The 27,817-nt window shown below is 41.1% G+C and overlaps 1 protein-coding gene and 1 pseudogene across 5 annotated transcripts in view; one reads left to right on the plus strand and one right to left on the minus strand.

Moving 5' to 3' along the window:
- Nucleotides 1-27,817, plus strand: part of KREMEN1 (kringle containing transmembrane protein 1) — a 74,371-nt gene that overhangs the window by 34,914 nt on the left and 11,640 nt on the right. For all 5 annotated transcript variants that reach the window (XM_072803096.1, XM_072803097.1, XM_072803094.1 and 2 more), the window contains 3 exons: nucleotides 8,072-8,196; nucleotides 17,022-17,175; nucleotides 26,777-27,109. In XM_072803096.1, coding sequence (XP_072659197.1) covers nucleotides 8,072-8,196; nucleotides 17,022-17,175; nucleotides 26,777-27,109 — 612 coding nt within the window. The remainder of the gene's footprint in view (nucleotides 1-8,071; nucleotides 8,197-17,021; nucleotides 17,176-26,776; nucleotides 27,110-27,817) is intronic.
- LOC140619002 (large ribosomal subunit protein eL42-like) lies at nucleotides 2,789-3,125 on the minus strand (annotated as a pseudogene).

Raw genomic sequence — 27,817 nt, forward strand, 5'->3', positions numbered from 1 at the left:
AGCCACAGGACTTTAAAGTGGTCTTGAAAGTAAAAAGGAATTTGAGAACAAATATCCTTTTTCAAATTGACTTTTCCTCCCTGCTTCTGGGAAGAGCTAAGGGTGGGACACGGTCTGGAAATGCACTCAGTTGGCCAGTAATGCTTTTGAAGAGTACATGACGTGTCTTCTCCGGCGAGACTTCGAGCCACACTTTCCAGCGCGAGTCAGAGGGCAGTGGCACCCCTCAGAGGCTGGCCACTGTCTCAAAGGCTGGCCTCGTGGCACACTGAGTGTTGAGGGACTAATGTGTTTGAGAAGTCATTCTTTAATCTTACTTCCGTTCAGTTCGCCAGACTGGTCCTATGAGAAAAGGGAACAAAACCACAAAGTGAGAATCTGCCACCCCAGAGCTTACTTGTGCTCTCTGGTTCCATCTTCTCTGCCCCCATGGAAGGCCCTTAACCTCACCAGCTGGTGATTTCTTCTTTGTCACATAAAATAACCCCATCCGTGCCTCCCTCAAAGAGCTTTGATTCCCATGTGAGATGCTTATGTGAAAGTAGACTGTGTGCTCACCAGATGTAAGAGATCGATGTTTTAATATCTGGAATTAAACCCAGTTTTTTGAGGTGGCTGCCTTTGACTTTTTCTTTTAACTCAATGCTATTCTAGTTTTCTTTTTCTGATCAAGTTGTTTCTGTTTGTGCAGTGACTGATGAAAGTCCTATTATATATACAGTTGGCCCTTGAACAACGGAGGGTGAGGGGCACTGACCCCCTGCCCAGTCAGACATCCACACATAACTTCTGACTCTCCAAAAACTTAACTGCTGATAGCCTGCTGTTGACCAGAAGCCTTACTGATAACATAAGCAGCCAATTATCGCATACTGTGTATGTTACATGTACTATATACCGTATTCTTAAAACAGAGTAAGCTAGAGAAAAGACAGTGTTATTAAGAAAATCATAAGAGAAAATACATGTACAGTCCTGTCCTGTAAAAAATCCACATATAAAGTAGACACGTGGGATCCCTGGGTGGCGCAGCGGTTTAGCACCTGCCTTTGGCCCAGGGCGCGATCATGGAGACCCGGGATCGAATCCCACGTCGGGCTCCCGGTGCATGGAGCCTGCTTCTCCCTATGTCTCTGCTTCTCTCTCTCTCTCTCTCTCTGTAACTATCATAAATAAATAAAAATTAAAAAAAATAATAAAGTAGACACGTGCAGTTCAAACCCGTGTTATTTAGGGTCGACTATAATGATAATAAACACTGTTATTCAGCACATATTATCCTTCCAGGCTTTGTGGTGTTTACTTTATTTGCATCATCTCATTTTAATTCTCCAAAGAATCCTTTGAGGCCATACTGCTCCTCATTCCACTGTTGATGAAAGCAGGGCCAGAATTCATCCTGGGGTCTGACTCTAGAGCTCACATTGGTGATTGTTTTTTTTTTTTTTTAAGATTTTATTTATTTATTCATGAGAGACAGAGAGAGAGGCAGAGACACAGGCAGAGGGAGAAGCAGGCTCCATGCAGGGAGCCTGACATGGGGCTCAGTCCCGGGTCTCCAGGATCAGGCCCTGGGCTGAAGGTGACGCTAAACTGCTGAGCCACCAGGGCTGCCCTCACATTGGTGATTGCTGTAGCATGCTCACTACCCTTCAGAATATTGCTGCGTACTGAGATGTGAGCATGCAAAAACAAATGGATGCCGGAAAGTGAGGAGCCTAGAGGCTCTCTCTCTTTTATCAATTATTTGTTCCAATTTTTCACACAGTTCTAATAAGCTCGATAGTATCATTGTAAGCCCAAGAAGCAGCAAATTAAGAAGAGAGTACACAGAGACAGTAGCACAAAATAGATGTTCTGAGATTCCTTCTAGTTCCGATGTTCTGAGGGCTCAACAGCCTCGGCGGTAACCAAGGGAACAGACTTAACTATTGAAGTCAGACACAATAACGCAAAAAAAAAAAAAAAAAAAAAAAAAAAAGCACACCAGGCCGGGGCTGTTTGGTGAAGCACATTTGATGACCTCAAGCCCAAGAGAAATTTAAAGTGAAAAAAAAAAAAAAAAAGAAATTTAAAGTGAGTTGTTTTTCTTTTTTTAAGAAATAGCTAATGCATTTTAGAAAGTTTCTTTCCAAAATGATGAGAATAAAACTTTAAATTTTCACATTAACCTTTATGGAAAACTGTTTTCTTGAATAGTGTTTCTAATAGCCAAAAAGGACCACGTGAAGGCAGGAGTCAGAACCAGTGGTCACTAGCTTTAAGTGACTGTTGTTATGCAGGTTGCCTCTGCCTTTTACTTACACCTTGCTCTATTCCTTTACTGCCACCTAAGAAGTACCTTTACCCACTCATTTGGTGATTCCAGCTGGTGATACAGAACATGCCTGTGCATCTAGCGTACAGTTTTAGAACACTGGCTCTGTGACTGGGACCTTACTAGACCCCTGGAATACGATGGTGTGTGGAAGATACAGTCCTACCCTTAAGTCATTCATGGTTAGTTAATTGGGGAAAGAGACACATGAACAGGTGTTTAGAATCAAGTGTAGCCTAAGCTGCTACAGAACTACACAGCAAGAGCATATAACCTTATTTGCAGGGTAGAAGGATGCTCCCCAGGGGAAATAGTGCTCAGGCTGCAATGTTAAGCAGGATAGAGTTTGAGTTTTTTTAAGCATAAATTGCCCCACAAGGGGAATTTTATTGACGGCACTAATTTATTTCCCTCTTGAAAAGAACAACTGCAACCAATTGAAGTGAACATAACCTCAAGATTTTATGTCTTCATAACAAAATATGAAGCTTAGAACTGGATCACTTGGCCCTTTCTCTTCTTATCTCCTCCTAGTTCAAAATGCTTGCATCTCTTAACAGCCAGGATTCCCTTAGATCTGCAGTTGGGCTCAACACATTCAAGCCTTAGCACAATCTTTTTTGTAGTTTTAGCCTTTTTCCTTAAAATCGGCTTAGTCTGCCCACCATAGCCACTCTGCTTCCTGTCATAATGCCACTTTCCCTGGGCATAAAGAGAATCTTTGCCTTTCTTGTACTGTCACTTTGTAGGGTTAGTGCTTGCCATACTTCTTGCAGAAAGTCCAGTGGGCTTTAGAAACGTTCATCATGTTTGCAAGAGTGCTATCAGCACAGAAAGAGGAGAAAGTATTCTTTTTTTTTAATATTTTATTTATTTATTCATGAGAGACACACACAGAGAGAGGCAGAGACACAGGCAGAAGGAGAAGCAGGCTCCATGCAGGGAGCCCGATGCGGGACTCGATCCCAGGTCTCCAGGATCATGCCCTGGGCCAAAGGCAGATGCTCAACCGCTGAGCCACCCAGGCGTCCCAGGAGAAAGTATTCTAAGCCAAGGAAAGAGCATGTGTGAAAGTTCAGAGGCCAGAGAGGAATGTGGAGTGGGGAAATTTGCAAATACACTATTTAATTTGGCTTTCATCTAGAACGTGAGTTGAGGGATAGAGAGAGCGGTTATACTAAAGGTGGAGAGGAAGGGGAGTGAGGAGCATAGATTAGGTGGGGCCTTGTGTACCATATGAGAGAGTTTGGACTTCATCCTGAGGGACTTTGAAGGTTTTAGGCAGGGCCCCTGTGTACCTCTGCAGCTTACTTTTCCCTTCTCTGTCATTGGTCACCCTTACTCTTTTTATTCCTGCAAAGGCCAATGTTGTTTCTTCTTTCTTTCCCTTTTGCCTGGAATATACTGTAAAGATTATTTTGGTTGCAGTGTACTAACTAGATTAAAATAAGGGTGCACCTAGAAACAGGGAGAGGATAGGAGGCCAATGCAGTAGTCTAAGTCTTAGACTCTTAGTCTAAGTCTAAGGAGGAGACAGTGGCCTAACCTGGGGAGGTGGTGGTGGGTCTGAGAGAGAGATATGGACAAACATCTGCAGTATTTTGGGAGGTAGATTTCATGGTATCTGGCAAGTGATTGACTTGGGCATGACAAGCATGATTCCTCAGGCCATTTATACTCAGATGGATGGTGCTGCAGCATGGTATAGTCTGACTTCCAGGGATCTATCTCACTACCCCATTGGAACATGAGCTGCCTGGATTTGCTCATCAAAACGTGAATGAAGCTTATAAGTTCCAGCTGCATTAATGCAACCCATAGTCTTGTTTATGTCTAATCTTAACATTTATGATTATGTGCCTTGGGCTTTCTATAAACTAATACATAATAACATGCTTACTTCTGATCATAATAGGATAAATGAGACAAAAATCAGAGTAAATGACCAGGATGATGATGATCAAGTAGTTCTTATTAAGAACCTTTGAATGGGATCCCTGGGTGGCGCAGCGGTTTGGCGCCTGCCTTTGGCCCAGGGCGCGATCCTGGAGACCTGGGATCGAATCCCATGTCGGGCTCCTGGTGCATGGAGCCTGCTTCTCCCTCTGCCCCCCTCTCTCTCTCTCTCTGTTACTATCATAAATAAATAAAAATTAAAAAAAAAAAGAACCTTTGAATGCATGCCTTGGGTTTCCGTATGCAAGTTCCCTTTAACATACTCGGCTTTAAAAAAAAAATATTCGGCTTATAGGATATGTCCCCGACTAGAGATGCTTAACTCACTGCATTCGTTTAAACTCTAAAGCCTAGCCATTCCCAAGCCAGGCCGCCACTGAACACCAGAGTCCTACTGCCTAGAGCTTTTCCATTTACATTTGCCACTATAGAGATTTGGTTTGTTTCCAAAAGATGCATTTTAACATTTGTGTGGTGAGCCACATTTGTTTTATTTGAACCATGTGTGACGCAAGGGAGAAGGGTAACCACTTGGCTGGAGGGGGAAGGGTGACTCTTGGGGTTATCAGGGGTTCTTCCTGCCAATTTAACAGGAACTGGTTAGATATTAGATGATAGCAGAAATTTAAAAGTATGTGTATATACATACACACAGATACACACATATATTTTTAGTTTTATGTGCCAACAGGCTAATGTGGATGTAAAGCTTGTTAAACTGGACCATGTTGTTTTCTAGTCTTTTTTTTTTTTTAAGATTTTATTTATTTATTCATGAGAGACACAGAGAGAGAGAGAGGCAGAGACACAGGCAGAGGGAGAAGCAGGCCCCTCACAGAAAGCCCGACGTGGGACTCGATCCCTGGACCCAGGATCATGCATGCCCTGAGCCGAAAGGAGGCTCTCAACCCCTAGCCACCCCAGCATCCCTTTTTTTTTTTTTTTTAATTTTATTTTTGGAGCACCTGGGTGAATCAGTGGTTGAGTGTCTGCATTTGACTCAGGTCATGATCCAGGGGTTCTGGGATTGAGTCCTGCATCAGGCTCCCTACAGGGAGCCTACTTCTCCCTCTGCCTATGATTCTGCCTCTCCTTCCATGTCTCTCATGAATAAACAAATAAAATCTTTAGAAAAAAAATTTTAGGGACACCTGGGTGGCTCAGCCATTGAGCTTCTGCCTCTGGCTCTGGGTATGATCCTGGAATCCTGGGATCGAATCCCACATTGGGCTCCCTGCATGGAGCCTGCTCCCTCTGCCTGTGTCTTTGCCTCTCTCTCTTTGTGTCTCTCATGAATAAATAAAACCTTTAAAAAAATTTTTTTTAAAGTAATCTCTATACCCAATGTGGAGCTTGAACCCTACAACCCCAATATCAAGAGTCAGACACCTCACTGACTGACCCAGCCAGACGCCCCTGTTTTCTAGTCTTAAACATAAAGAAAAATGCTTTTTAGGAGCTTATATGTGACTCATTTTGGAATTGGATAACATGTAACTCTTAACTGACCTAGAAGTGCTTCTAAGGCCAGGACTCATTCATGTCTTCTTATATCTTCAGTTACATAAACTGTGAGGAGTCAAACAGAGAAAGTAAGGGAAAGAGCTTCATTTGATAGTGGAGTGATTCATAAAATAATAACACATGGAATACTAAGGTCTAGAGAGGTTGATTTGTCCATGGCCCACAATGAGTTAATTCCTTCATTCAATAAATGTATTTAGTATGTATTATGTAGGTGTATTAGTTATCTATTACTGTACAGCAAACTATCTTGGAACTTAATTACTTAAAATGATGCACATTTATTGTCTTATTTTTTATGGGTCAGGAAATCTAGACGTGGCTTAGCTGGGTCCTCTGCTTCCAGGTTTTTTACAAGGCTATAATCACAGTGTCTGCCAGGACTGGGGTCTCATCTGAAGGCTGCAATGGGGAAGAATCTATCTCAAGCATGCATAATTGTCAGTAGGATTCAGTGTTTGCCGAAACTAAAAGTCTTGGTTTCTTGCTGGCTGTTAGCTGAAGGACACCCTCAGTTCCTTGCCACATGGCCTCTATGACAGAGTGTATTGTTCTATCAAAGTATATGAGCCAAAAAGGCAAGAGAGAGTCTACTAGCAAGAAAGAAGTCACAGTCTCTTGTAACCTAATCACAAAACTGGCATCCTATCAACCTTGTCACATTCTGTTGGTCAAAAGAAAGTCACTAATCCAACCTACACTCAAGAAAGGGGATTTGGACACCTGGGTGGCTCAGTGGTTGAGCATCTTCCTTTGGCTCAGGTCGTGGGGGAGGCCTGCTTCTCCTTCTGCCCATGTCTCTGCCTCTCTCTTTGTTTCTCATGGACAAATTAATAAAATCTTTAAAAAGAAAAAAAAAAAGGGGTTTCTGTGATGGCATGAACACCAGGAGGGTAGCGATCACTGAGTCCCATCTTTGAAAGCTGTCTACCACAGTTGATACTTTTATTCAGATTTCTTTGTTCTCAGATACAGCTTTTTGTTTTTTACTAGACAAAACCATCCAATTATATGGTTGTGAAACACTAGTATGTTCACTGTGATAGGCTGAATAATGGCTTCCCAAAATGTCTATGTTGTAATCCCTGGAATCTTTTAATATGTTACCTTATGTGGCATTAGGGATTTGCAGATGTGATCAAGTTAAAGATTTTGAGATGGGGAGATTATCCTGAATTATCCAGGTAGACCCAATGTCATCACAGAAGTCCTTATAACAGAGGCAGGAAAATCAGAGTCAGAGAAGGTGATGTGATGCTAGAAGCAGAAGGACAAAAGGAAATACGAATTTCAGTCTGTAAGATTCATTTAGTACTTCTGACCTCCTGAACTATAAGATAATGAATTTATGCTGTGTAAAGCCACTACATTTATAGTGATTTTACAGCAGCTATAAGAAACTAATACACTCACTGAAGGTACTTGGGGAAACCCACTTATGGAGTTCTTTTAAAGAATAAGGGGAGGGGTGATGCCTGGGTGGCTCAGCAGTTGACCATCTGCCTTTGGCTCAGGGCGTGATCCTGGGTCTGGGGATTGATTCCCACATCTCCCTCTGTCTAAGTTTCTGCCTCTCTCTCTGTGTGTCTGTCATGAATAAATAAATAAAATCCTAAAAAAAAAAAAAAAAAAAAAAAATAAGGGAGGGGTGCTTGGTGGCTCAGTTAAGGGTCCAACTCCTGGTTTCAGCTCAGATCGTGATCTCATAGATTGTGGGATTGAGCCCCATGTCAGGCTCTGCACACAGCTTGAAGATTCTCTCTCTCTGTCCCTCCCCCTATTCACATGCTATGTCTCCTTCCCTCTTGCCCCCCTCTCTTAAATAAATAAATAAATAAATAAATAAATAAATAAATAAATCTTTAAAAAAATAAAAGAAAAGAAAGAACGAACAAGGGGAGGCACAAGGCATAGGATAAAGGGCTTCCAAGGGCTTTTCCTGCCCTCTAGGGACTCTGAAACGTAATTTACGTATTGCAGCTTCTCTATTTTGGGGAAACTGTTCCTAGTTCTCTTCAATGCTCAATTCTATCAATATTGGACAGATTAATTAAAGGTGAACCTGGGCCTCACATACACTTCAAAAGAAAACAGAAACATGGCATTTGCCAGAGGATACTTAAGACTTCCATTTTTAAAATTTGTTGCTTATTATTTATGTGTACCTTCGGAGTAGAAATATCAGCTGAGATGAAAGTACCTGGCACAAATTGCGGTCCCTTCTCTGTGTTTCACAGCCAGATGTTGTGAAATTCTTTTCTCTTTTTTCTCCAGTGCCTGGAAACCTTGGCTGCTACAAGGATCATGGAAACCCACCTCCTCTAACTGGCGCCAGTAAAACATCTAACAAACTTACCATACAAACCTGCATCAGTTTTTGTCGGAGTCAGAGGTTCAAGGTAATGATTCTATGGTTATTTATCTATAGAAAAGCATGAAGATGTAAATACATTCTGCCCAGAGAACTTAAAAATATATATACTTTTTTTTAAATTGTCAAACCATGTAACTTTTTTTTCTGCCAAGGAGGAACTAGAGGAAGAGTGGGGCTTGGCATTCAGGAATGTGAGGCAGCATTCTTGTTTAAAGACAGGGAGAGAAAAGAGGAAAATCCCAATATCTGTATCCCTATTTGACCTCTGACAGAGTTATGTATTTCCTCATGCCCTTGAATATTATAAGCAGGGACATCTCTGGCTCCACAGGGGATAATAGGCCAATGTAGTGGTTATTTCCTTGCTATATTAGGGACCATAGCCTGGACAAAATACTTTCTTTTTTTTTCTGTCTTTTCCTCTATCTGCAATTCACTCCTTGCCTATAAAAGTTCAATAATGGTGTTGTTTCCTATATCTTTCCTTCTTTCCTTCCTTTTTCCTTCCTTTCTTTTGTCCTTCCTTAATAATTCAGTGAAAAAGCCATTAATCAGACCCAAGCAAGGAGAGCAGTCAGGGCCTTTGTGAAGCAGGTGACTTAGCGAGGCAGGTGGCCCAACATGATGGAGTGATTGGTTGCTTGCAAAAGGTTTGAGCATATAAGTAAACATACTGAGGATAATGGGAGCCAGATTTCTCACTGTTGGAGAAAAGAGCCAGGGAAAACCAAAATGAAGCCGATAGTGTTGGACAGGGATTGAAGTTATTAGTATAGTGTATGGTTTCAATAGAGAGAGAGACAGATACGGAAATAAATATAAACATGTTTGTAGGTCTCTGTGTGTGTTTGTATATACATACATATTTCTTATCTCTGTCCACTGGGAGGACCTGGGAACAGTGACACACATTGCACAGAGCACACTTAGTGCTCAGATTTTGGTTTCTAGATATTATTCTTCATTAAATAAGAATTAGAGCTCCTTGGAGAAAATCGCTGATTCTAGAGCTGGTCCTGAGAAAGTGCAAGAGCAGCCTGAAGCATGTTGTACAAGAAAGTAAGGGATGGTGGGGGCTTGTCAAAAGGACACAGGAACCAACTGGAACAGTTTCCACTGTTTAACTCCAATATAATTTGAACTGCAAAACAAAAAATGGTAATAATAAATATACCCCTTCTTAAAATGAAATAAGAATCCACAAATCCATACTGATAAAATAAATAAGTGAACAAATGAGAAGAAAGGCATTTTCTTTTTTTTTAGATTTTATTTACTTATTTATGTATTTATTTATTTATTTGAGAGAGAGAGAGCAAGAGAAAGCATGAGTGGGAGGGGAGGGGCAGAGGGAAAGGGAGAAGCAGAGTCCCTTTGAGTCCCTGAGCAGGGAGCCTGATCTGGGACTTGATCCCAGAGCCCCGAGATTATGACCTGAGCCAAAGGCAGACACCCCTAACCAACTAAGCCACCTAGGCACCCCAGAAAGGCATTTTGTTATAGGAGAATGCCACCTAACAAATGTAGAAGAAATGATGGAATTAGAAAATTCTCCATTTGGCAACTGTCATAGTAATAATTAATTCAGAGAACAGATATCAAGGTGTGCAAATATTCCACAATCTGACTTATCAAGAGCATAATAGGGATCCCTGGGTGGCGCAGCGGTTTGGCACCTGCCTTTGGCCCAGGGCGTGATCCTGGAGACCCGGGATCGAATCCCACATCAGGCTACCGGTGCGTGGAGCCTGCTTCTCCCTCTCTCTGTGTCTCTGCCTCTCTCTCTTTCTCTCTGTGTGACTATCATAAATAAATAAAAATTAAAAAAAAAAAGAGCATAATATCACTTTGGTGATATTTCTGCCAAAATGCAGAATATGAATCTAATCATGATTAAACATTAGGCAAACCTGAAACAAGAGGCATTCTACAAGATGACTGGCCTCTATTCTTTGAAAATGTCAAAGTTATAAAGGTCAAGAAAGGACTGACAAACTATTCCTGATGGGAGGAGACTAAAATGACCTGACAGTTAAGTACATCTGCAATCCTGCATTAGATCTTTTTCTACAAAGTACATGATTCAGGCAGTTGCTAACTTGAATGGAGGTCTCTAGGTGAAAGGGATAAAGAAGTTCTTTGTATTGTTCTTACAACTTTTCTGTAGATTTGAAATTATTTTAAAATAAAAAAACAGCCAGAGCATTTGAGAAAACACAATACCCATTAATGATAAAAGTCATCAGCAAACTAGGAATAGAATAGAACTTCTTCAACCTGATTAAGAGCAGCTTTCAAAAACTGAGGGTGCCTGGGTGGTTGAGTTGCTTAAACATCCAACTCTTGATTTCAGCTTGGGTTGTGATCTCAGGGTCATGAGATCAAGACCCGAGTCCAGCTCTATGCTGTGTGGAGCCTGCTTGGGACTCTCTCCTTCCTTCTCCTGCTGCCCCTCCCCCCCAAAATAAAATAAATCTTAAAAAAGAAAGAACAGGGGATCCCTGGGTGGCGCAGCGGTTTGGCGCCTGCCTTTGGCCCAGGGCGCGATCCTGGAGACCCGGGATCGAATCCCACGTCGGGCTCCCGGTGCATGGAGCCTGCTTCTCCCTCTGCCTGTGTCTCTGCCTCTCTCTCTCTCTCTCTCTGTGACTATCATAAATAAATAAAAATTATTAAAAAAAAAAAAGAAAGAACAGCTATCAAAAAATCTAAAGCTAATATCATATTCAATGGTAAAAAGTTCAGTGTTTTCTACTTAAAATCAGGGAAAAACAATGATGCCTGTTCTCCTCTCTTCTATTCAACACTGTACTAGAGATCCTTGCTAATGAAATAAAGCAAGAAAAAGGCATGTAGATTAGAAAGGAGGAATTTTTAATAAAAAATTTATGGACAGGGGATCCCTGGGTGACTCAGTGGTTTAGCGCCTGCCTTCAGCCCAGGGCATGATCCTGGAGTCCCAGGATTGAATTCCACATTGGGCTCCTTACACGGAGCCTGCTTCTTCCTCTGCTTCTCCCTCTTCTTCTCTTTCTCTCTGTGTCTCTCATGAATAAATAAAATCTTTAAAAAAAATTTATGGACAATGTGATCATGTATGTAGACAATTCTACATAATAGCTAGCTGGTAGAAATAATAAGTAGATTTATGAGGGTTGCAAGTTATAAGGTCATACACAAAAATCAGCTGCATTTCTATGTATTAGCAGAGAACAATTAGAAAATGAAATTTTAAAATTCCATTTACAATAATCAAGTAATCTCAGAATTAACAAAGGATATTAAAGACCTATATACCAAATACTACATAACATTGCAAGAGAAAATTAAAGAAGATGTAAGTAAATAGAAATACAGCCATTGTGGGGTGCTCGGGTGGCTCAGTTGGTTAAGTGTCTAACTCTTGATTTTTGGTTCAGGTCATGATCTCAGGGTTGTGGGACTGAGCCCCAATTTGGGCTCTTCACTCAGTAGGGAGTCTGTTAGAGAGTCCTCTCTCTCCTTCCCCATCTGCCCCTCCCCCTTCCGTGTGTGTGTGCTCGCGCGCGCACCTATGCACATACTCTGTCTCTCTCTAAAGTCAATAATAAATCTTAAAAAAAAATACAGACATTGTTCATGGATTAGAAGACTTAATAGTGTTACAATGTCAGTTTTTCCCAGATTGATTTATAGATTCAATGCAATCTCAATCAAAATACTAGTTTTTAAATTTGTTTTGTTTTGCTTTTAAGATTTTATTTATTTATTTGAGAGAGAGAGAGAGAGAGAGAGCATGAGCAGGGTGGGGGGAGGGGAAAAAGAAGAGGGATAAGCAGCCCCCCTGCTGAGCAGGGAGCCCAAAGCAGGGCTCAATCCCCACAGCCCTGAGATCAAGACCTGAGCCAAAGGCAGATGGTTCACCAACTGAACCACCCAGGTGCCCCTCAAAATGATAGGATTTTTTAAAATATTGTCAAGCTGATCCTAAAATTTACATGAAAAGGCAGAAAACCTAGAATAACCAAAATAATTTTTGAAAAAATCAACTTTGGAGGACTCATCCTGCCTGATCTCAAGACTTTCTATAAAGCTATAATAATCAAGAGAGTGGTATTGGCATATGAATAGTGGCATAGATCAGGAGTTAGCAAACAGTGATATGTGGGCTAAATCCTACTACCCATCTACCCAGTAAATAAAGTTTTACTGAAACATAGCCACACTCATTCAACTACATATTGTCTATGCTTTTCATGGTACAACAGCAAAGTTGAGTAGTTGAGAAGGAACTGTATGGCCCACAAAGCCAAAAGCATTTACTAGTTGACTTTTTATGAAAGAAAAAGGCTTTCAACTCCTGCTATAGGTATCAATGAAACAAAATAGAGTCCAGAAATAGACCCGCACTTACATGGACAGTTGATTTTCAACAGACATAAAAGATAGTCTTTCAACAAATAGTTCTGAAGAAAATATAGGAGCTCTTTGTGAAGAAAAATGATCCTCTATCCTTACATCACATCATAGACCAAAATTAACTTTTTTTTTTTTTTTTTTTAACTTTAAATTATATTACTGAGGGACACCTGGGTGGCTCAGTGGTTGAGCACCTCCCTTCGGCCCAGGGCATGATCCTAGAGTCCCAGCATTGAGTCCCACGTCGGGCTCCCTGCATGGAGCCTGCTTCTCCATCTACCTGCGTCTCTACCTCTCTCTGTGTCTCTCATGAATAAATAAATAAAATATTTAAAATAAATAAATAAAGTAATTAATTATACTACTGAAAAAAACCGCTATGGTACTAGCATTAGGATGGGTATGTAGACCAATGGAATCAAATTTAGAGTCCAGAAATAAGCCCATACATTTATTTATGGTCAGTTGACTTTTGACAAGGGTACCATGATCATTCAATGGAAAAAGAATAGTCTTTTCAACAAATGATGTTGGAACAATTAAATATGCACATGGAAAAGAATGAATTTGGACTCCTACCTCACTCTGTATTTAAAAATTAACTAAAAAATGAACCAAAGACCTTAATGTAATTAGTTTTAGCTATTAGAAGGAACTCTTAGAAAGAAACATATAAATATGCATGACCTTGGTATTAAGCAATGGTTTTATAGTTATGATAATTAAAGCACAAGTAATCAAAATAAAAATAAATTAGACTTCAAAATGTACAACTTTTGGGTATCAGGGATACTATTAAGAAAATGAAAAAGCAACTCACAGAATGGGAGAAAGTATTTGTGAATCATATCTGAATAAGGATTTAATGTCAAGAATATATAAAGCTCTCTTACAACTTGACAATAAAAGCACAACTCAATTAGATAATAGGGAAATGATTTAAATAGACATTTCTTTATAGAAGACATACAAATGGCCAATAAGCATATGGAAATATGCCTATATCATTGGTCTTTAGGGAAATACAAATCAAAACCATCCATGATTTTGAGATACCACATCACACAATAAATAACCAATGGCTGTAGTTAATACTTTTTAAGAACAAAAACAAGCATCAGTGAAGAGGTAGAGAAATTGGAACCCTCATACATTGCTGGTGGAAATGTAAAATAGTGCAGCTGCTATGGAAAACAGTTTGGCAATTTCTCAAAAAGTTAAACCTAACCTTATAAACCAACAATTACACTCCAACATATATACCCAAGAGAGTTGAAAACATATGTTCACACTAAACCTTGTACAATGTTTGTAGCAGCATTATTTAGAATAATCCCAAACTAAATAACTCATTGTCTATTAACTGATGAACAGATAAATAAATTGTGCTACATCCATATTGTGGAATACTACTCAGCAACAAAAAGAAGCTATAGTAAGACATACTGATACACACAACAATATGGATGAATCACCAAAACATTATGCTAATTGAAAGAAGTTAAACACAAAAGACTACACACTCAACTCAAAATGGATTTTAGGTCTAAAATGTAAAACTGTAAAACGTTTAGAGGAGAAGAGGGGAGAAAATCTTCATGACTGGGGTTTACCTGAGTTTAGGCAGAAAGTTCTTAGGTTTGACACCAAAAGCATGATCCGTTTAAAAAAATTGGTAAATTTTATTTTATTTATTTTTTTATTTTTTTTAAATTGGTAAATTTTAATTTGAATTTCACCAAAATTAAAAAACTTTTTCTCTGTGAAAGATATTTTTTAAAGAATGAAAAGACAAGCCATAGCCTGGAAGAAAATCTTTGCAAATCACATATGCAGCAAAGGACTTATACAAAAACTCTAAAAACTCAATAGTTAATTTTTTTTTTTTTATTTTTAATGAGCAAGAACGCCTGGGTGGCTCAGTCAGTTAAGCATCTGCCTTTGGCTCAGGTCATGATCCTGGGGTCCTGGGATCAAGCCCTGTGTCAGGCTCCCTGTTCAGCAGAGTCTGTTTCTCCTTCTCCCTCTGCCCCTCCCCACTGTTCATGTGCTCTCTCTCTGCTCTCTCAAATAAATAAATAAATAAATAAATAAATAAATAAAAATGGACAAAAGGCTTAAACAGATACTTCACCAAAGAGTATATACAGAGGGCAAATAAACACATTAAAAGACATTCAGACACTGAATGTCTAGTGGTCTTTTAAACCACTAGAGTGATACAAATGAAATCCACAATGAGATACCACTACACTCCTACTGGAACAGCTAAGGTATGGGACGTCTGGGTGGCTAAGTGGTTGAGCATCTGCCTTCAGCTCGGGTCATGATACCAGGGTCCTGGTATTGAGTCCTGCATCGGGCTCCCCATGGGAAGCCTGCTTCTCCCTCTGCCTTTGTGCCTGCTCCTCTCTCTGTGTGTCTCTCATGAATAAATTAAATTAAATTAAATCAAATCAAATCATTTTTTTAAGTGGCTAAAATAAAATATACTGAGAATAAAATGTTGACCAAGATATGGAGCAACTGGGACTCATGCATTCTTCTTGTGAATGTAAAAGGTATAGTCACTCTGGAAAACAGTTTGGTAGTATCTTATAAACATACATTCACCATCTAACCCAGCAACCCCATTCCCAGGTATTTACTCTGGAGAAATGAAGGCTTATGTTCACATAAAACTATACACAAAGGTTTATAGCAACTCTATCCATAATCATGAAAAAGTAGAAACAACCCAAAGGATTAACAACTGGTGGCATATCTATGCAAGGACTTACTACTCTACCATAAAAAGGAGTGAACTATTGATACATGCACCACTTTGGATGAATCTCAAAGACATTGGCTGAGTGGAACGCCAGTCTCAAAAGGTTACATACTATATGATTCCATTTATATGATGTCTTAGTCTATTTTGGCACAGTAACAAAATTACTGTAGACTGGATAAATAAACGTTTATTTCTCATAGTTCTGGAGGCTAGAAGTATAAGATCAAGGTTGTTGGCAGATTTGGTATTTGGTGAGAGCTTGCGTCCTCATTCATAGATGGCTGTCTTCACATGGCAGAAGGACCTAGGGAGCTCTCTGGGGTCTCTTTTGTAAGAGCACTAATCCCATTCAAAAGGGCTCTGTTCTCATGCCTTAATCACCTACCAAATGTTCCATCTCCACATACCATCACACTGGGAGTTAAGATTTCAACATATAACTTTTGGGGGAACATAAACATTCAGTCTTAGCATATGATATTCTTGAAAAACAAAACTATAGTAACAGCAAACTGATAGGAGGGAGAAGTATAAAGTGGTGGGTTCGGGATAGAAAGGTTATTGGGTGATGTGCCTATTCCATATCTTGATTTTAGTGGTAGTTGCACAGATCTATACATGGATTAAAATTTATAGAATTATATACCATATAAATAGTTTTACCATATGGTAATAAATAAAATGAAAAGTTTTAGAGGGGCCTGTAATGAGTTTGTGGTGAGGACTAGCCATAAAGCACCTACTACCTGGCACACGGTAAACATTCAAAAAATGTTGAGCTGCTATTATTGTTTCAAGTTAGTGGGCTTCCACCCAATACTTGCCTTAAAACTTACTGAAGGGGCACCTGGTTGGCTGTCAGTCAAGTGTCTGCCTTCAGCTCAGGTCATGATCCCAGGATTCTGGGATTGAGTCCCATATCAGGCTCCCTGCTCAGCGCGGAGTCTGCTTCTCCCTCTGCCTTCCCCCACTTGTACTCATGATCTATCTCTATCTCTCTCTCAAATAAATAAATAAATAAGATCTTTTTTTTAAAAAAAAGTATCTTTTTAGGGGATCCCTGGGTGGCTCAGCGGTTTGGCGCCTGCCTTTGGCCTGGGGAGCGGTCCTGGAATCCCGGGATCGGGTCCCGCGTCGGGTTCCTGGCATGGAGCCTGCTTCTCCCTCCTCCTGTGTCTCTGCCTCTCTCTCTCTCTATGTCTATCATGAATAAATAAATAAATCTTTTTTTTTAAAAAGTATCTTTTAAAATAATGAGACACAGAGACACACACACACAGAGAGAGAGAGAGAGAGAGAGAGGCAGAGACACAGGCAGAGGGAGAAACAGGCTCCATGCAGGGAGCCTGATGCGGGACTTGATCTCGGGACTCCAGGATCATGCCGTGAGCTGAAGGCAGACGCTCAACTGCTGGGCCACCCAGGAATCCCTAAATAAAATCTTTAAAAAAAAAAACTCACTTAAGTACAGTAGAGATGCAAGCAGTAAAAGAGATGCTCACTGAAGGGTAAATATAGTTATTAATAGTGTGTAATGAATGTCAAGGGAGTGGAGCTAGGGAGAGCCCTCAGAAAGAGGGGCCCAGGAGTAAGGCTGGAGGCTGATCCTTCCAGGCTCCTTCAGGCCACCTGATACTCCCGACTGACACTTACCAAGTGCTGTTTCTCTACTGTGACAGTTTGCTGGGATGGAGTCAGGCTATGCTTGCTTCTGTGGAAACAATCCTGATTACTGGAAGTACGGGGAGGCAGCCAGTACTGAGTGTAACAGTGTTTGCTTCGGGGATCACACCCAGCCCTGTGGTGGCGATGGCAGGATCATCCTCTTTGACAGTAAGTATGCCCTTTGCCTGTTACTGCCCAAGACACAGCAACACTTGTACAGAGGAACATTTATGACCAGCCTCTCTCTCTTCTTTTCATTCATTCATTCATTCATTCATTCATCCACATAGCAATACTTATTAAGCACCTCCTGCAGGTCAGGAGGACTCTGACCAGACTCTGGGGATACAACACTGACCAAGAAGATTCAGCTCCATCCTCTAGAAGGAAGGACAGACATTTAACAAGTAATTAATTACACTTGTGCCATGTGCTCTGAAGAGATGAGGCCTGTCATGGGATACTTAGGCAATCTAGAAAAGATGACTTTTGCAACTTAACATTGACACTGGTACAGCTGTTCAGTGTCAGCCTTAAGGTCCTCTTGTTTTAATTGTTTGATTTCCAAGCCCTGCAGTGTTTTCCTTGGCATTTGGGATCTTATAGTGATGCAGCTGAGAAGAACGCATATGCTTAAAGTTGTCTTTCTGGGCCTGATCCTGAGTGTGCTCTGACCAGCCTCCTCTGACCCACTACATATGTGAGATGCTGGCTAGGGACAGGGTGCACTATGGATGGGATATGAATCTGGGACCTTGGCCTCTCCTGCAGTGGTTCTAACCCACTGTCCCAGTGGTTCTAACCACTGGACAACCTGATCCCTCATCACAACCACCACCACTACCACCACCCCTGCATCCACTCAGTAGTAGTGAGACTTTGTGAGCCACAATACCAATGTAGCACCAGATTATTTTATTTTATTTTATTTTATTTTATTTTAATTATTATTTTTTTAGCACCAGATTTTAAATTGTAGAAAATGGAGTGTCAGAAGTGAAACAGACAAAGGGAAAGGCTTGAGGTTACTAAGATACACTATAGAGACTATAGGTCTTTGTTAGTCATTAAGGTAGAGTAGATCTACTACTGACCTCTTAACCTGATAGAGTGGCTTGGTTTCGAGCAAAAATGTCATATGCTATGTTAGTTTCCTAGGGTTGCCATAACAAATGATCACAACCTGGGTGCGTTAAAACAACAGAAATTTATTCTGTCATAGTTTGGGAGGCTAGAAGTTCAAACTCAAGGTGTTGTCAGGGCCATTCTCCCTTCTGAAGGCTCCAGGGAAGAATCCTCTGCCTCTTTCAAGCTTCTGGTCATTGCCTGCAGTTGTTGACATTCCTTGGCATGTAGCTGCATCACTACAATCTCTGCCTCCTTCTTCACATGGCCATTGTCCCTCTGTCCATCTGTGCCTCTGTGCCTCTCTGTACCTCCTTATAATGACACTAGTCATTGGATTTAGGGCCCTCTTTCATCTACTATGGCCTCATTTAATTTGATTACACCTGTAAATACCTTATTTCCCAATAAGGTCACATTCACAACTACCAGGCATGATTGGACTGGAACATGTATTCTTTGGACAACACAATTCAGCTACTACATATGGCGACATAAAGCCATCCCAGGCTTATAACTGATGTTTTCACAGGTTATAGCTTAGATGTCATCAGAAGTGTGTGTTTAGGCAAAGAACAGGGGACGGATTGGCAAGCAGAATGCATATGGTCAACTGTTGGTCTTTTTAGTTGAGTGTGCCTGCTGGAGACTGCCAGTGGCTCCCTATACATCCTGTTATGTCAAGACAAATAATTGAGTTCCTCTGTTAAAGTTAAAGACTGAAACTTGGCTAATGTTTAAGATGGTCGGCAAATAATATGCCCTGCACTTCTATTTAAGTTTTTATTTCCAAAGTCCATTATTATAAAATCTTCTGCCTTGACACCCTTGCCCAGGAGAGTATGTTTGCTGAGCTTACAAATTTGCCTGGTCTACTATTAAGTGAAGAAAGAAAGGAAATAAACATTGAGTACCTAGTATGTATTAAGGCTCTATATAAATTATCAATTTATACAAATTAGGTCCTCCTGGCAGCCATCTGAGGAAGGCATTATGATCATCACTCTAATTTTACAGAAGAGAGCCCTAGGACATGAAGATGATAAATATCTTGACAGGGCTCACAAGCCATGGGATTAGACAGTAAACAGAAAAAAAAAAAAAGCAGGGTGTATGGGTTCGCTACCTGTTTTTCTATTTTAAGCAGAGCATAGTGTTAATTTTTTTTACTGGAAAATAGATGTTGGTGAGCATATGGAGAAATTGGATCTCTCATACATTGCTGGTGGAAATGTTAAATGGTACAGCTGCTCTGGAAAACAGTCTGGCAGCTCCTCAAACGTGAAGCAGAATTACCTTATGACCCAGCAATTCTACTCCTAAATATATACCCAAGAGAGTTGAAAACATATGCTCACATAAAAACTTGTATGGGAATGTTCACAGCAATACTGTTCACAATAGCCCCAAAAGTGGCACCAACCCAAATGTCCATCGACTGAATAATGGATCAACAAAATATGTTATAGCCATACAATGGAATATTATTCAGCCACAAAAAGGAATGAGATACTGATGCACACTACACCATGGATAAACCTTGAAAACACGATGCTAAGCAATAGAAAACAGACACATCAGGCCAAATATTTTATTTTATTTTTCTTAAGATTTTATTTATTTATTCATGAGAAACAGAGAGAGACAGGCAGAGAGAGAAGCAGGCTCCATGCAAGGAGCCTGATGTGGGACTCGATCCCAGGACTCCAGGATCACACCCTGGGCCAAAGGCAGGTGCTAAACCGCTGAGCCACCCAGGGATCCCCAGGCCAAATATTTTATGATTCCATTTATAGGAAATGTCCAGGATAGGCAAATCCATACAGACAGAAAACAGATTAATGGTCATCAAGGGCTGAGGAGAGAGGAGCCGATGAGAAATGACTGCTTAGTAGGTATGGGTTTTCTTGTTGGGGTGATAAAAATGTCCTGGAATCAGATGTCAGTGGTTATACTGCACTGGGACTATAACACATACCACTGAACCGTATACTTTAAAATTGTTGGGATGGTGGATTTTATATCAATAAAAAATAGAATAACTTCATGGGATGCCTGGGTGGCTCAGTGGTTGGATATCTGCCTTTGGCTCAGGGTGTGATCCCGGAGTCCTGGGATCAAGTCCCACATCAGGCTCCCTTTATAGAGCCTGCTTCTCCCTCTGCTTATGTCTCTGCCTCTCTTTCTCTCTGAGTCTCTCATGAATAAATAAATAAAATCTTTTAAAAAGTAGAATACCTTCATATGATAATCTTTCATTCATTTAGCACATTTTTATTGAGTGTCTGTTGAGCCCTTGCTGTGTGCTAGCTTGGATGCCAGGTGCTCTTGTTTATTTTATGTTATTTAATTCTCACAACAGCCTGTTGATAAGAAAACTGTAGATCAAAAGATAAAATAATTTGTCCAAGTGAATAAGAGCCAAAGCTAGGATTCAAACCCAGGTTTGCCACAATTTTTCTCTTTTTCTTTTTTTTTTAAGATGTTTTTCTTTTTTTAATTTTTTTTATTTGACAGAGAGAGAGTGTGAATGTGCACAAGAAGGGGGAACAGCAAGCAGAGAAAGAGGGAGAAGCAGGCTCCCCGCTGAGCACAGAGTCCTATGCAGGGCTCCATCCCAGGATCCTGGAATCATGACCTGAGCCAAAGGCAGACACTTAACTGAGCCATCCAGGCGCCCCAGTTTTTATTTTTCTATTTTCAGCAGCTAGAATCCCTTTTACTAACAATAATAAGACAGGTCATGATAACGGGTTCAGTTTAACGCTCCAAAAGCATGTGAACAGAGTTCTGTTCAGTCAGTCAGGGTGTCAGTGAATTCCTTCTGTTCTCCGCACCTTGCGGAAGGATGCTGCAGGCTCCTCAGCTCTGGTGGCTTTTACTCTGCGTTTGTGCCTCAGCAGACAAACTATGGTGGCAGCCGTCTGCTCAGTCATCTTTGCCACATCAAGTAATTTGTCATGGGGCATATGGCTGATTTTCTGGCAAGCTCTCATGAGCTCCTGGAGGATGCTGAAGTAGGCCATGCACTTCAGTACATGTATAAATGCAGCACTGACAGAAGCTTCAGAGCATCTGCTGCCCCTAGAAGTTAATTTATTGAATTAACAAAACCAAATAAAAGATCAGAGAGGCTGGAGTCAACGGTAGGTTACAGAGATGGCCCAGGCTGACCTCGTAGGTCTTTCTCAGCTTCTAGGCACTGAAAGAAGTGAGTCGTGTGGACTGGTCCTTACTCTGTAACATTGGTTGAGCACTTATATCTTTTTAGGGCACTGTGCTATTTACTTGCCATGCAATCCCTCCCTTAATTATAATACTGTGAAGCAGGTACTATCATCCGTATTTGCCTGAGGAGGAAACTGAGGCTCGTAAAAGTTCAACAGCTTGCCCAAGGTCCCATAGATGGAGAGCTTTCCCTCGTGGAACTTATATTTTAGTGGGAAGAGGAGAGATTAATAGTAAAAAAAATATTGAAGGCCTAAGGTCCAGTAGGTTCTGACTGTTAGGATTGCTTTAGTAATTGTACTTTATAGAGTCCAAGATGCTACATCATTGTATGTATCACTGAGGAAAAAAGTATTTCCAATTAAACAATGACATGCATTGACTGACAGACGCTTTCCAGTTTTAAAGATTAAAATATTCCCCTTAGAACCGATGAAATACGGTAACTCTCTTCTCCTTTTCTGGGTGCCAATCCAGGGAAACCTGATTCATGGCTGGGACCTATTTGATTAAGGTTTATTTCCTGAGACATGCCAGTATCGTTCATGTCTAGAAGCAGAGCAGTCAGCTGCATCTGGGGGAGGCTAGCTGTTCCTGCTGATGCCTGAAGTCTATTCCTGAAGAAACTGACCTAGCTGATATTGAGGCAGGATGGAGGTGCTAAATCAAGGAAGGCAGGGGGGACCCTAACTTTCTGCCACTGGATGTTTTGCCCAGGGCTATCCCAGGGCCTCCACCTGCCCAGATTGTATATGCAGGCTAATTTCCCCTGCAAAAATAAGATCTTGAAATATATTCTTAAATTTCAAGTTTCCTGTCAAATTATCACTGAATTTTAATAATCTGGGGATCCCTGGGTGGCTCAGCAGTTTAGCGCCTGCCTTTGGCCCAGTGTGTGATCCTGGATTCCCGGGATCAAGTCCCACATCGGGCTCCCTGCATGGAGCCTGCTTCTCCCTCTGCCTGTGTCTCTGCCTCTCTCTCTCTGTGTGTCTCTCATGAATAAATAAATAAAATGTTAAAAAAATTTTTTAATAATCTGTTGGAGATGTCATGTGTTTGCTCTCAAAGTTGCTGAACTGAATCTGCTGTCTGCATGGCACACATCTAGAAATCGAAAGTTCTAAGTTTAAGATCTGCCTTTGCTGTTGAAATATCAGTTTAGGGACGCCTGGGTGGCTCAGCGGTTGAGTGTCTGCCTTAGGCTTAGGGCCAGATCCTGGGTCCAGAGATTGAGTCCTACATTGGCCTCCTTGAGAGGAGTCTGCTTCTCCCTATGTCTATGTCTCTGCCTCTCTCTGTGTGTCTCTCATGAATGAATGAATGAACGAACGAATGAATGAATGAATGAATAAATAAATAAAATCTTTTAAAAAGAAAGATCAGTTTAACCTGAACATTCTTTACAAATAATAATAATAATAGTATAACTAATACTTACTGAGCTTACGCTATGTGCCAGATCCTACACTAACACTTTATATAGATCAACTCCTTTTAACTCTTATAAAATCACATACAGGAGAAACTATTATTATTTTCATTTTATGGATGAAGAAACTGAGGTATACAGAAGTTATCTTGTTCAAATTCAGTTAGGATGTGGGAAAGTCAGGATGATTACCCAGGAAATCTTTCTCTACAGCTTTCCTTTTTAAAAAATTTAGGTTTATTGAGATGTAATTTAAATAAAGTAAAAATCACCCTTCTAGTTGACCAGTTTGATAAGATTTGACAATACATACACAGTTAAGATACAGAACATTTCATCACCTCAAAAAGATCTCTTGTCCCCTCTGTGGTCAATCCTCTCTCTGCCCCCAGCCCTTAGCAACCACTAATCTCTATTCCATCTGTGTAGTTCTGTCTTTTGAAGAATGTCACATAAATGGAATCAAACAGTATTTAACCATTTGTATCTGGCTCCTTTCACTTCATGTAATGCTTTTGAGATTCACCTATGATTGTTTCCACAGCTCCTTCTTGTTGCTAAGAAACATGTCTTTGTACAAATATACTACAATTTGTCATCCATTTATCCATTGATAGACATTGGTATGTCTGTGATAAAGATGCTGTGAAGCTGCTCTTAACCTCTATGCACAGGTGTTCGCATGAACATGTGCTTTCATTTCTCCTGAGTTAATACCTGGGAGTCAGATTTCAGGGTCATACACGAAGTGCATATTTGGCATCATAAGACACTGCCAACTGTTTCCAAAGTGGCTACAACATTTTGCGTTCTGACAAACAATATGTGAGACTTCCAGTTGTTTTACATCCTCTTCTGCCCTTTGTAGCCTATTTTTTTAGTGTTAGCCATTCTAGCAGGTGCATAGTGGTAAATCATTGTGGTTTTAGTTTGCATTTCCATAATCATTAGTGATGTTGAACATCTTTTCATGTTCTTATTTGCCATCTGGTATATTCTTTTGAACAAAAGAAGTTCCTTTAGTGTTTTCTCTGATGCAGGTCTACTGTCAGTGGCTTTCTCAGCTTTTGTTTGAGAAAGCCTTATTTTGCCTTCATTGTAGAAAAAATGTTTATGCTGGATATTGAATTCTATGCTGAACGTTTCTTTTTTTTCTTTCAGTATCCCCAAAATATTCCTTCATCTTGTGGTTTGCACAGTTTTTAGAGATGTCTGCTCTATCTTTATTCCCTGTATATAATCTTTTTCCTTCTTCTGCCTGCTTTCAGGATTTTATGTTTGTTTTTGGTTTTCTACATTTGACTATGAAGATGTATCTAGGTGTGTTTTTTGTTTGTTTTGTTTGCTTTTTCATTTTTGTTTTAAAATTTATTTGCTTATTGTTTCCTGAGAGTCTTAGATCATCTTTCATTGACTTTGGAGCATTCTTAGCCATTATCTCTTCAAATATTTCTTCTGCCCCCTTCTCTTTTTCTTATTCTCTTTCTGGAGTTCTAATTCTTAGATCATTTGATATTGTCCCACAGGTACTGGATGCTCTGTCCTGTTTTTAGGGTTTTGTCCTCGCTTCTTTTTTTTTTTCCTCAGTGTTTCATTTTGGTTAATTTCCATTGACTTGCCTTCAAATTTATTGATTCATCTTTGATATTTTATTTCTAGCATTTACATTTGATTCTTTTGAGTTTCCATATACCTCTGCTAGAATTTCTAATCTGTTCAGGCTTATTGTCCATCTTTACCACTAGATCTTTATTGTATTAATCACATGGCCCCTGTCTAACAGGTCTAACATCTGTATCATTATTGAATCTGATCCTATAGATTGTTTTATCACTTGATGATAACTCCTCTTTTTTTGTTGTTCTTGCTGCTTTTTTCCTTCCTTGCTTGCTTGTTTTATGTATAATATTTTGTTCAATGCCATATACTATGTGTAGAAGAACAGTACAGAATAGAATTTACCCCTGGAAATGGGCAGGCCAGTTTAGTGTGGGGATTGAGCCATTATATCAGGAGATGAGCTGGGTTTGGGTATTATTATTTCTGTCTTTACCCTCAGTGCACACCAGGCTTCAAATTATTCTAGCAATAGACTTCTGTTGCCTTGTGCTTAGTGTGGGGCCTGGGATACCAAGGTTTGGGTTTTTTTGTTTTTTGTTTTTGTTTTGTTTTGTTATTGTTTGTTTTTTTCCAGTGTTTGTATTCCACCCTCAGCTTTGAGTAGTTCCTACATGCCTTTGCCAAAGAAGGGAATCTTTCTCTGCACTTTCCCCTCCTTCAGTGGTAGACTGCTGTTGCCTATTACTTGGTGCTATGCTCAAGGTGAGCTGAGTGGGGTTCTTGGGCCTCCTGCCTCATCTTCAGTCTTAGGACATTATAGGGCCTCAGAGGTGGGGCCTCTCAGCATTCCCACACACCCCCTCTCTTGCCAGCATTCAGACACTGCCTTGTATCTGTGGTGGCTCTCAGGAAGGAGGATGGTTTCCTGCCCCTCCCTCAGGAGCAGCAGACCTCTGCTTTACATCTGTGCAGGATTTGGGGTCTCAGTGTGACCAGGGGCTGATGGTTTTTCCCATCAGAAGCAGTGGATCTGCCTGGTTACTTTGGCAGGAAGGAAAGAGTTTCCTGCTCCCTCCACAGAGGCAAACATTTTGTTTCTATCCCTCCAGTGGCCCTGGGAGCAAAAGGATTTGTTGCTCCTCCCACAGCAACTTCAGGCTCTTGCCTGTTTTTGAGGAAGCAGACAGGGTTTCACACCTGTCCCCCAACAACAATGGAGGCATCCTGTACTAGGGCCACCAAGGAGAACTCTTTGGTCTCCTTCCCTATCCTAGTTATTCTTGTGAGCATTGGGTGAAGGTCTGCACAGAACTGCTTGAAAGTGAGTTTAGACTCCTGCTGTGTCTAGGGCCCCTGCTCATTCTAGATTGAGAGGCTAGCCCACACTCAACCTCTTAGCTCCTTTCTTCTTACTTGCTTTTTTGGTGGCCACCTCTTCCTCTCATGGTCTGTTAAAGATGAAACACTTTGTGTGGCCTGACTCTCCTTAGAGGGGCTTCTTACTTTTTTAGAATTAAATTCTCTTGGTGGTCTTGACACTTTAGCTTCTGATGGGTGAAGGAGAGACATATGAGCTTTTTCTCATCGTTTGGATGGAAGCAGCATTCTCTTAGTGCTATCTACACACCAAAGGGAAGTGGAACTCCCCCGAAGCCTGCTTTTTGAATCCCAGTCCTGTACTTTCTCTCAAGGACTTCCATTTCCAAGACCTTGTTTACACTTTACTGATAAGTGAAGTGGTTGTATCCCCTTCCTAGAACCCACAAACAAAAAGGGGAGTCCAGGGAAACCAAATGTGCTTAATGCAGAGTGATCAGAACCAAGTGTTTCCCCTGTGCAGAAAGTCACTGCTTGTGCCACAGTTTCCTGCCTGATAAATATGTGCAGCCCCCCTTCTCTTTTCGCAGCTTTACCTCATCAAGTGCCTCTTTGCAAAAATGCCCCAGTGTTTTCATGTGTTTCATCTCATCTATCCTCATGCATTTGTGTGATACAGGAACAGGTGGTGGTCTCTCCATCTTCCAAACTGAGAGAGGCAGGAGTTCTGGAAGTGAAGTGCAGTCCCTCGGATCACATAGCCCAGCTGGTTCCGGACCCAGACTCTCTGACTCCAACCCGGCCCCTACATAGGCCTAAGCACTGTGCTGTGTGCTAATTCTAAGGTCTCCAGGGCAAAGAAAGAAAGAAAGAAAGAAAGAAAGAAAGAAAGAAAGAAAGAAAGCCTCCACAGTCATTTGTTCAGGGTTTAAGCTATTCATTCTGTGATTTGATCCTGAAACATAAGACAGTCAGGTTTTATAGGTGAAAAACAATATCGCAAACTGGATCATGTTAGGTAGGAAGAGTTTTGTCCATAAGAAGTTGAAAAGTGAGCCCTGCGGCTGTGCCCCACGCTGAGGGCCTGTGTCCTCTTGTCTCCCACAGCTCTTGTTGGCGCCTGCGGAGGGAACTACTCGGCCATGACCTCCGTGGTGTATTCCCCTGACTTTCCCGACACCTATGCCACGGGGAGGGTCTGCTACTGGACCATCCGGATTCCAGGAGCCTCCCACATCCACTTCAGCTTCACCTTGTTTGACATCAGGGATTCTGCAGACATGGTGGAGCTGCTGGACGGCTACACCCACCGCGTCCTGGTCCGTTTCAATGGGAGGAACCGCCCACCTCTATCCTTTAACGTCTCTCTGGATTTTGTCATTTTGTACTTCTTCTCTGATCGCATCAATCAGGCCCAGGGATTTGCTGTCTTATACCAAGGTAACCCTTTCCAGCCTCCTTGGGGGCCCTCCGGGCTGCGCCTTGCACTCCACTTGCAACTGTGGTGACCTGCGGGCCTCGGGTGGGTCTTGATGGGGCTGCAAGTCAGGAGCTACCTACTCAACTTGCAGATTTTCCCACCCCCATTTTAAAACTTTCATACTTTTTGTGATACAGAAGAGGCAACACCTGTCAATTTCACTACTTTAGTTGTTCTGATGACAGTTTTCATGGCAGGGTTGAAAGCATTTAAAGAAGGAGCTGAGACTGATAGAACGCTTTTAAAAAGGTCATTTGGTCCATCCTCCTGCCTCTTGATATCCTACCCAATCCCAAAGGACTAGTTTCCCATCTTTCTTCAAACCCTCCTAAGGGGACACTGGGCTGGCTCAGTCGGAAGAGCATGTGACTCTTCATCTTGGGGCCATGAATTAGAGCCGCAAATTGGCTGTAGAGATTACTTTAAAAAAAAAAAACTTTAAAAAAGAAAATCCAGGGATCCCTGGGTGGCTCGGTGGTTTGGTGCCTGCCTTTGGCCCAGGGCGGGATCCTGGAGTCCCGGGATCGAGTCCCGTGTTGGGCGGCTCCCGGCATGGAGCCTGCTTCTCCCTCTGCCTATGTCTTTGCCTCTCTCTGTGTGTGTCTATCATGAATAAAGAAATAAAATATTTAAAAAAAAAGAAAACCCAATATATCTTTTAAAAAACC

This window comes from Canis lupus, chromosome 27 (genome assembly GCF_048164855.1).
Source record: "Canis lupus baileyi chromosome 27, mCanLup2.hap1, whole genome shotgun sequence".
In the NCBI taxonomy this organism is placed as follows: domain Eukaryota; kingdom Metazoa; phylum Chordata; class Mammalia; order Carnivora; family Canidae; genus Canis; species Canis lupus.